Raw genomic sequence first — 10,755 nt, 5'->3', positions numbered from 1 at the left:
GGAGGGTGGGGGCGGCCAGGCCAAAGAAAGCGGCAGGTGGAGCGCCGGAGGCCCGGGGAGGGAGGGAGGGTGGTGAAGCGGGCGGGCGTCCTGCCGTCAGCATCCCCCATGCCTTTCCTTACCTGATTGCCAGCCCCATGCCATTTCTCCTTCACGATCTGCCGCCACGTGCAGGGAAACAAAAGTTTGTGTGTGTGTGTGGGGGGAAGGTCAATCAATTACAACTTCTCGCGGAAAGAAAAGATCTCTACTTTTTGATGTAGGATTTATATTAGCCAGAACCCCCCCAAAATAAGCTAGGTCTTATTTTATGGCTAGGTCGTATTTCCGGGGAAACACAGTGTAAGCAAATAGGAAGTCATAACAGTTGGGGCAAAGGCCAGTCCAAACTAGATGTATTTGCTGAAGGGGTCAGCACTAGTAGTGGTTCACCACCAGGAAAAAGACTTAATTCAGAGCAATAGTGGACAGCTTAATGAAAATATTGTTCCATTCTGTGGCTGTTTTTTTTTTTTTAAGGAACTGGAAATAAAAAATACAGCTGCCATTTTGTCGATCTCTATAATACATTATGCAGTTCAGGGCACTGTGTCTCAAAAAAAGAATAAGTGAAATTGGAGGAAAAGCACAAAGGGGTAACCTGACTCTGAATATGCTACATGTGACCCAGAGTGTCGCATTCAGTTCTGCTTGCGCATTCTCAAGATTGACTTCTATAGGAATGGAAACCGAGATTAGATTGAACATACTCTTGATTCAGGAGTCCCAACCTTACGTTATTGTAAAGCGTGTGTCCTCCGTGCCCAGCTGAAGTGAAATGATATAAATGGCATACCAAGTTAAGAAGCACGTAAAGGGAGCAATCAAGGCTTATCTTTGTCCCTTTTCAGAGCATGTAGATTCTGTAAGGAATGTTTGGGTCAAGCTTTTAAGAACTGCAAATTAAACTATCTCTTAGGAGTGCCATTAATGAGAAGATCTGATGGTGTGGACATTTGAAATAGAATAAACTTTAGGCAAGTCCATTAGTTTAGACCAGGGGTAGGCAACCTTGGCTCTTTTATGACTTCTAGACTTCAACTCCCAGAATTCCTGAGCCAGCCATGCTGAGGGGAAAGGGAGAGGTTTCCAAGCTGAGCCATGCTGGCTCAGGAATTCTGGGAGTTGAAGTCCACGAGTCATAAAAGAGCCAAGGTTGCCTACCCCTGGTTCAGCCGTATCCACTTACAAGCAGGTTCCATTGAGGTCATATCAATCATCAATCATATTGAGGTCATATTAACCATATTAATACATGGGATGCGTTTCAAAAGGGCTTTAAAAAGGTTTTGGAGAAGTCACCTTGCTTAAATATAAAGTTACAATACGTAACGTTTTTCTGCTAGCTGCTTTTAAGTGATCCTTTCAACAAATCATTAAATAGTTAAGCTTTTTTTTTGCAAAACCTACATATAATCAGAAAGGACGCAGAGATGTGGTGTTAAATAGGGATGTGCAGCCCTAAGATTTTTTTTTTTTGAGCAATCAAATGCAGCAATATATATAAATACCTGTGCTTGCTTCGTTCGTGATTCTGTATTTCACTCCCTGTTTGAATGGACTAGCAATTCTAATTTGCAAATGATTTCCGAGCTAATATTTATACAAGTAGAGTTGCTTCAGGTTTTAACCACTCTTGAAATGACTCACATATCGTTCTTTAGTTTCCCTATCATTCAAAAGGAAACCTTGTGAAAAGGAAGAAAAAAAATGTCTGCCGCTATTGGCTCTCGAAAAAAATGACACATTCAGCTGTATGTATATGAATAGATGATATTTCTGCTCATTCAATAGTCTCCTCTCCCCTTTTCTTCTGGTCCTAACTTATTTCCCAATGTGTCATCTTGCTTAATTAATTTGTGGTTTTATGGTGCATCACCCTGAAAGCGGCTTTAGCTATACCACAGGTCGGCAACCTGCGGCTCCGGAGCCGCATGCGGCTCTTTGAGCCTTCCCCTGTGGCTCCCAGTCTCCTCTGCCATTGGCAGACAGAGACAGAGACAGGCACTTGCGCTTCCCTGCTTCTCTCTCTCTGTCTCTCTCTCTCTCTCTCTGTCTCTCTGTCTCTGTCTCTCTCTCTCTCTCTGTCTCTCTGTCTCTCTCTCTCTCTCTCTCTCTCTCTCTCTGTGCTCTCTCTCTCTCTCTCTCTCTCTCTGTCTAAAAAAGAGTCGAGTCACGATGTTCTCCGACAAGCTGAAAAGCTTTTTGGGCAGGGCTCCTCCCTTTGCTGCGTCTCTGCAGGAAGCAGGAAGTAGGGAGGGCAGGAGAGAGCTAGCTAGCCCAGCTATGCTGACTCAGGAATTCTGGGAGTTGAAGTCCTTGAGTCATAAAAGAGCCGAGGTTGCCTACCCCTGAGCTGGTTGGAGAACAGCTTGAAGCCAGCTTGCCAGGTGAGCAGAAGATCAGAGAGAGGGAGAGGGGGGGAGAAAGAGAGAAAGAGGGAGAGGGAGAGAGGGAGAGGGAGGGAGAGAGTGGGGGAAGGGGACTGGCAGACCAAGGGCAGAAAGAGAGAGAGGGAGGGAGAGAGAGAGAGAGAGAGACCCTTTTGACATCTTAAAATGAAGATAATACTGCATATATCCTTTTTTTACCTTTATGATATATATACCTTTATCATAAAGGTAAAAAAGGATATATGCAGTGTTATCTTCATTTTAGATATCAAAAGGGTTTTGCGGCTCCCAGTGTTTTGTTTTTGGTGGGAAACGGGTCCAAGTGGCTCTTTGAGTGTTTTGGGTTGCCTACCTCTGCCCTATACCATTCTGGACAAATGGTATTTTTCTTCTTAAAAGCCTCCAGTGAGGAAGCACCCACAATTTCTGGAGGGAAGCTGTTCCTACGAATGATTGTGCTCACAGTCAGGAAATTTCTCCTTAATTCTAGCTTGCTTCTCTCCTTGATCGGGTTTCCATCCGTTGCTTCTTGTCCTGCCTTCAGATGCTTTGGAGAATGGGTTGACCCTCTCTTCTTTGTGACAGCCCCTTAGATATTGGAGCACTGCTGATATCTAAGACAGTGTCACAGTCTCCCACAAACACTATCCTGTGTGGTAGGCTGAGCTGAGAGAGGGTGATTGACTGGCCTCTGTTCCCAGTGCAACACGAACCCTTGCTGGCTCTCATACAGAAAATATCATTTTATGGAGGTATTTTTTTCCTGAAATTTCCCTCTCGCTTGGACAGAAGTGTTTGTCTTCCTTGATGTGACGGCGTCCTTCACTCCGTATCTTGTTTACAGAAAACGCTCTAAACCCGACGCTTAGCATTTAAGTCAAACTTGCCAAAATAGGGTAGCTGTTATTTACTGAAAACATCCACTTTTATAATGTGTTCATGAAAATGCTGTTAAACTCATTTCGATTTGTAGTATCATGTATATATATATATATATTCCTTTTTTTTAAATAACAAATTTTATTAATTTTTCAATTTTACATCCAAGTGTTTAGGAAACAGCGTGGTGATTGGCTAATCAGTTGTCCAATAACAAACTCTTTCGTGCATATCTCAGGTTGCGTCATTCAAAGTTCCCTCTCTATTTCCCTTAATTATTGTATCACATTCAAATTAATACATTTCTAGTTAATAGCTCATTCAGTCAATACATTTGTCAATATAATTTTACTTATACCAGGGGTAGGCAACCTTGGCTCTTTTATGATTCGGCTCAGGAATTCTGGGAGTTGAAGTCCACGAGTCATAAAAGAGCCAAAGTTGCCTACCCCTGACTTATACATATCCAAGTCCTGTTTTTGAGTTTCACCGAATTCCAATTACCGTATTCCAATTTAGCCTTTGATAACCATAATATTTAAACTTCAGGTAACCCCAATTTCCCTAATTTTCATTACAAAATAATTACCGTATCTAAAATACACATATCATTCCGATCGTTACATTCTTACTTTAGTTCACAAGTATTGAAAATGCTATTAAACTCATTTCGATTTGTAGTATCAGGTATATATATGTATATATTCCTTTCACTGGTTTTTATTTTCCAGATACTGAACTGAGTTATCCCGAGGACAACGAGAACAGCCATTTCCTCTACAAGAACGCCGAAGACAATAGCGTGAGTGCTCAACTAGCAGAAATTTCCGGGTACAACATTGAAATCAAGGAATCGCACGACCCTTGGGATTGCCCTATTGCCCACAGAGACTCTCCCTCGGACGTATCCCACACCAGAGGGCCGCTAATAACTGGCTTATATGATTGGGAAGACGAGAACGAGGACGGCCAAAGAGGAGAATACATGCTGGGATTTGATGACGAACCACTTTCGGAGATAAAAAACAAGGGCGAAGTGCTGGTCAAGGAAGAGATGGAGGGCCCCAAGGAAGCCATTCACGAGGAACTGATGCAAGCTGTTCTCAGGCCGAGTAATTGTCGGACATACTGTAGATCAAACAAAACAAAACTGCAGGGAATGTCAAACTTTGATAAGCTGCTGGATGGCACTCTCCAACCCCTCGCCAAAGCAAACAGTGATTCGAACGCCGATGGTGTGAATCCAGTCAGGAAGGTTGCTTTAAGTAGTGGGACCAGTTTTAAAGGCGCAGGAAGGACTAGAGACTACACAGTGCTCCACCCTTCCTGCTTATCGGTTTGCAACGTCACCATCCAAGACACCATGGACCGCATGGACGAATTCGCCACGGCCACGCCCACCGACCTGGGGGAAGCGGGCCGCCTGAGGAAGAAGGCCGACCTCGCCACGGCCAAGACCGCCGCCCGGTTCCGACCCAGCAACACCAAATCCAAGAAAGACGTCAAGTTGGAATTTTTCGGCTTCGACGACAACGACGAAGGCGGGGGCGGCGAAGGCGGGTCCAGAGCCTCCGGGAGCTCCAATTACAAAATTAAATACTTTGGTTTTGACGACTTAAGCGAAAGCGAGGACGACGACGAGGAACGACTGCTGGAGCGGAAGGCCAATAAGAAGAGAAGCAAATCGGCCGCCGCCGCGTCTTCGCAGCATTCCACTTCGGATGGAAACGAGAGCTACTACTCTCAGGATAGCCAGTCGAGTTCCAATTCAGGTAAGTCGGCATCTCCGCGGACGTTTAACAGACGCGGTCTGCTCGCTCAGGTCGAGGGAGCTAACTCATTAAAGGGAAGAAGCAGCCAATTTTGATCTGTGTCTTTTGATGAAAATCCGGAGGAGAATAAATGACTGCTGAAGGCAGATGGAATTTTCCTCATTAAATTGAAAGGATGATAATAAAGTTGGAAGGGGCCTTGGAGGTCATCTAGTCCAACCCCCTGCTCAGGCAGGAAACACTATATCAGTGATGGTGAATCGTTTAGAGACCGAGTGCCCAAAAAACACCCCGCTCCCCAACCCCGCCCGCTCCGCCCCTGCCATCGCTCCATCCCCCCCACCCTGCTCCTGCTACGCCCCCGCCCCACCCACCCACAGGACCACCCACCGCCTCCAGAGCCTGCAGTAGCAGATTGCCCAGGCGGCCCAGCAGCATCATGGCGGCCATCCCCTCCGCCCGCGCCCCACATCATCTACGCGCGACAGGGCGCGAGGGTGGAGTCTTGTCCCTGCTGCCAGGGACTTGGCTGCGCTGCTCAGTGCGGGCCGTGCCTGGGGGCGACTCTCCTCCGGGGGGGGAGGCGGGGCTGGGGGAACGGCATGTGTGCCCACAGAGAGGGCTCCAAGTGCCGCCTTTGGCACGCGTGCCATAGGTTCGCCACCAATTTCCTATACCCTTTCAGACAAATGGCCGTCCAGTCTCTTCTTAAAAACTTCCAGTGTTGGAGCATTCACCGCTTCTGGAGGCAGGTTGTTCCACTGGTTAATTGTTCTAACTGTCAGGAAGTTTCTCCTTAGTTCTAGGTTGCTGCTTTCCTTGAGAGTCTGAATCTGTGTTAAATTGTAATATAAATCTAATCTACTTTAGCAGAGTCAACCTTGCAGGGTGACGTTTGCTCCCACGGTCCAGTAGACTAATTTATTTATTTTCTAAAGTTTCTGCTTCTTGACACTTAATTTGGTTATAATTATACATCCTAATAAATAACATGGAGACTTTGCCATATCAAGAGGTCTTAAAAAAGAGATGAGCAAATTCTCATCTGCCTGTGTTTATCCACCTCTGGAAATCAAAACTTTGTAGAAAAACTGAATGTCTGGATCTTTAGAAACCCTTTTCCATTCTAACATGCCTAATGTTAAAAGTACAGACTGACACTAATTTTGAATATGCAGAATTATATTATTTTAGAACTCTTCCAACACAAAAGGTATAACGAAAAAGGAATAGTAAACTGAAAGCATCCTTGGATTCAATGTAAGTGTTGAAGTGATTCAGGTAATGGAAAACCAAAACAACCTGAAGAATTTCTAACAAAAGACTTGCTTATCTATCCTGCATTTTATACAGCTTAATGTTTGATAGAGAGGAGAAGTAACTTGAAACTTTATAAAGGTAATTATTGGGTCTAAACAATAGCAGGTAACATATATTCGATTCCAGAGTATTTATTTGTGGATATTTGTTAAAGTGATACAATGAATTGCTTGTGAAATAATGTAGAAGTACATGTTGTAAGTTTATTTCATCTACTGAAACTATGCACAATCTACAAAAAAGAAAAAGAAACTTCCATCAACTTATCAAGGAAGTGAAACTAAGTAAAAATGTTTGAACTGTGTCAATAATAGACTGGTTAATTTTTAAAGATAGATAGATAGATAGATAGATAGATAGATAGATAGATAGATAGATAGATAGATAGATGATAGATAGATAGATAGATAGATAGATAGATAGATAGATAGATAGATAGATAGATAAGAAAGAAAAAGAAAGAGAAAGGATGATTTAGCCATGATAGAAATAATTTAATCACAAAGTAGGAGAGATTTACATTTGAACTAGGCAGTAAATAAATTCTTTGGTTAAAAATAAATATTTTTTTAAATTACAGAATTCTCTTATTACAATGACAATATCTCTTCTTCGCATATATTTCAAAAGAAACTCCCCTGATACTTAATTGGGTTTCTAAATTAGCTTAAAAAGAACGAGAAAGAATCTAATTGCAGTCAGATAGCTCTTGGTAATGTGCCAGAATAAATAATGTTTTATGATCTCATAGCTATTGAGATTGGTTGAATTTCTTCCAATGAAAATTGCGTTTAGCTTCGTGGCCAGTTCATAAATTTTATTTGCTTTGTACGTCATATTTATAACGATTTGAGACCCTGGGCAGTGTACATTTAAAAAGGCAATCGTAAAAACCAGTATTAAAACACAAAGTTCGTTGGCTGTGAGAGCTTAGCGTTCAAATGACTATAAGAATATCTGAGTGAGTATTGTCATTAAACTGCTACTTATCTTTGGAAGGAAGTACTACAAAGTAATAGAAATGGGAGATATTCATTTGAACTAGTGTTTTTTCAAACTTCGCAAATTAAAGATACGTGGAATCCGACTAAGGGCATTCACAACAGATGCTATCAGTTCCTCCAGAGAAGTGTGAAAGAAACGGGCAACTAAATTAATAGATTATTTTTTTACTCCCAGCTTTATTATATTCTACAAAAACACTTTTAACACCTAGAGGTGCTGTAAGTGGAAGTCTTTCTCCATTTATTCCCACTTGAAAGGGAGTCAAATGGGTGCATCCATGTCCCCCCCTTTTGTTAAATATTTATATTAATTGTCTGATACAGGTTCTGCCCCAGAGCATAATCCTCTTGCATTGCCTCTTTGTGTTGACGCTGCTGTCATTCTAGATTAGTGATTGTCAGAGGCTTCAGTCTTCAAGCGATATTCTGCCGTATTAGATCAATTGCACCTTAATTCCACTGAGCGAAGGTAGTCTTATTCCCCATCTTTTCAACTGCTGCCCTATTTGGGAAATCAACGGCATCTTGCGTGAGGTTTGCAAATATTTAGGAATCTGCTTTTCAGTCTTTCATCCTTTGATAACGACAAGACGCAAAAAATAGCCATCGGTGTCCATAAGCCCTCCCGTGCTGGTTGGGGTGTAATAAATAATTTGGAGCTAAGACTTTTATTTCTCTGCAGTACTCAAAACTACGATTCCACGTGTTTTTGTTCTATGCTGAACAGACCTTTTTGGCTGGAACGAAGTGAGGCTTTCTTAGTAGGCCATGGGAAAAAATTAGTCTTGAATTACGGGTTGAAACAAATTCAGTCCATCCTCACTAACAAGTTTACTTCGTCTTGGAAAACAGACTTGTTCTTTTGTAGTCTTTCAGCTCAACCCTTTTATTTATATTATTTATTAAAATCAGTGAGCAAACATGAGCACCAGGGAATATGGTAAAATAATTTAATATTAAAATTACTAATTAAAAACGCCTAGCTTTTGTCAGCTATCTGCTGACGTCCTCAGGGCTCAAAATGTCAGTCCATGGGAGATTCACTTTTACTGTTATGTAAATTTATGCGCTTACTCCCCCCCCTTCTCATTTAGCCCTTTTCTCTGATGATGTTAACAGGTTGTTAACGAAAGCTCAGCAATTAATAAAAAAAGCCTTTTACCTTACATCCCAGAGTGCTTTATTTTTATCTGATTGACTTTAAATGTCCATACCTGGGATTCCAATATTCAAAATTATCGCTAACAAAGAATTAAGGGAGTACTGGGATAGCTATTTCAAACCTTATTTGATTTTCATCAGCCAGACATACCCTTCTGAGATTCGAACCTGCTTAACATGCAGACAGCCCAGGTTCGAATCTCAGAAGGGTATGTCTGGCTGATGAAAACCAAATAAGGTTTGAAATAGCTATCCCAGTACTCCCTTAATTCAAAGCAACGTGGTGACTGGGTAATCAGTAGTTCAGTAACAAATTTTTTAGTACCTATCTCAGGTTACATTATCAAAAATGCCTTCTCTATTTCCCTTAACATTTGATACAACGTACATAATGTAGTAAATTTCTAATCATAACAAGCTCAGTTAAAGCATTTATCAATCTATTTTTTTTGCTTATCCTTATCCTGTTTTTAAATTTTACCTAATTCTTAATTTTTTATTACAGTATTCCAATGTAACCTTTAACCTCCCATAATATTCAAATTTCTGGTCACCCAAATGTCCTTTATTTCACTACACAAAAGTTATGATATCTAAAAACACACACATTACTTACTTAAATATATTCTTATTTCATTTCATGAACATTTTCTATTTCTCATCCTAGTACACCACACTTTACTAATAGAGCGACCTTTATTGTCTCACATCCATCATCTATATTTTCTGGGCTAAACAATAGTTCAAAGCTGATTCCTAATATTTAATGTCCATTTCCCTTATAAATCTAAATCCTAATTATTAATCCAATTAGTCCCTTATTTTATTTTTTTTATCAGTTTCCAACAAGTCTAGTAATCACATTTCCCTTCTTCTCCAAGTCTCCCTTTAGCCCATTAGAGCTCGACCCTTGTTAATGTTGGGAGCAGAAAAAAGGTGGGAAAAAATCCTGGCACTATTGCTCTTGTTAGAAAATTAGGTTTGAGCAATTTGAATAGTCTGGTTACATATTTTACCCTCCCGAAACAGATAATGCTTGATATTTGTAATAATCTCCTCTTTAATCTGGTCATGTATCACTTTAATTTATATTGTTTAATTTATATTACATGCATTCTCTTTTGGTGTTTTGTTCGCTTCTATCTCTTCCCCAATATGTTTGTTCCCCACTTTGCTTCTTTATGCATATTACATCTTTCTTTTTTTTAATGTCCAGCATCCGTTTGAACATATCCAGTGAAGAAGAATCTAGTACAATATCTGGCTCTTGGTGCCACTGTCAAATTGCTGTTATAGCTGGATTCTTTTCCCCCCCCTAACAGCCATCTAACTGCCTTCTTGGTTTGCCTTCTCTATTATTAAACACAGGAATTGCTTTAAAAACAAATACTGCTTTGCTGTTCAACTTAATAGCACTTTGGTATTACAATTAGTTTATGAAATATGTCTTTGTGTAAGTGGTGGCCTTTTTCTTTAGTTATAAGGAAGGGACTGTGAGTAAGGGATCCGTGCATTAGGTACAAATATATTTATAATTACGAAGTTTCGAATGGGGTCTAGTAATTAGCATAACATTCTTGTTGTCATCCTCTTCTGACTAATTTAATTTATTGGTTATGAAATGTCAGTGATTATACCGATACAAGTAGCTGTACTTTGCACATGGGTATCATAATTTCTGCTTTTAAAGAGACATACCCCTCTTAATCTTAAAACCTCCAGATGGAAAGGTTTGCCTGTAAATGATATTTGTCCTTCCATTTCAAAACAATATTTCTGAATTCACGGCAGGAGGGTTAGAGGGTACTGTGTGGGGCGAACTCAAATCCCAGCCCTGTGACTCTGTCTTGGTAAGGCTGTTTTCAGGTTAAAACATTTTAGCAAACACAAATAGTTCCTGTTTCTAATTTCCAAAGTGGGGTTTTGGAAAAGGATGGAAGCTATTAAGAGGCAGATTACTGGGAAGAAGCACATGCCTTTTAAAAAGCTGCATAATCAAAAATATGAGTGCATTAAATGTTACAAGTAGAGTCATTTTCTATTGGGAAGTAAAAAAATACTTATCAATGCATCATGGTGACCACTGTTTTAAATCCTCATCTATATTTGAAGGGGGGTTGCAGTTAAACCCCTCCCTATGTACCGTGTTTTCCCAAAAATAAAACCGGGTCTTTTTTTTTTTTTTTT

At 40.7% G+C, this 10,755-nt stretch overlaps 1 protein-coding gene across 1 annotated transcript in view; it reads left to right on the top strand.

The window, feature by feature from the left end:
- The window catches only part of WAPL (WAPL cohesin release factor), a 47,236-nt gene that overhangs the window by 4,013 nt on the left and 32,468 nt on the right, over window positions 1-10,755 (top strand). The window contains 1 exon segment of the mRNA XM_015823440.2: window positions 4,043-5,083. Within this exon segment, the coding sequence (XP_015678926.1) occupies window positions 4,043-5,083 (1,041 nt within the window).

Source organism: Protobothrops mucrosquamatus, unplaced genomic scaffold, assembly GCF_001527695.2.
Source record: "Protobothrops mucrosquamatus isolate PMUCROS unplaced genomic scaffold, P.Mucros_1.0 scaffold1876, whole genome shotgun sequence".
NCBI classification, from domain to species: domain Eukaryota; kingdom Metazoa; phylum Chordata; class Lepidosauria; order Squamata; family Viperidae; genus Protobothrops; species Protobothrops mucrosquamatus.
The sequence above is the reverse complement of the archived record's forward strand: the minus strand, read 5'-3'. Positions and strand labels throughout refer to the sequence as shown.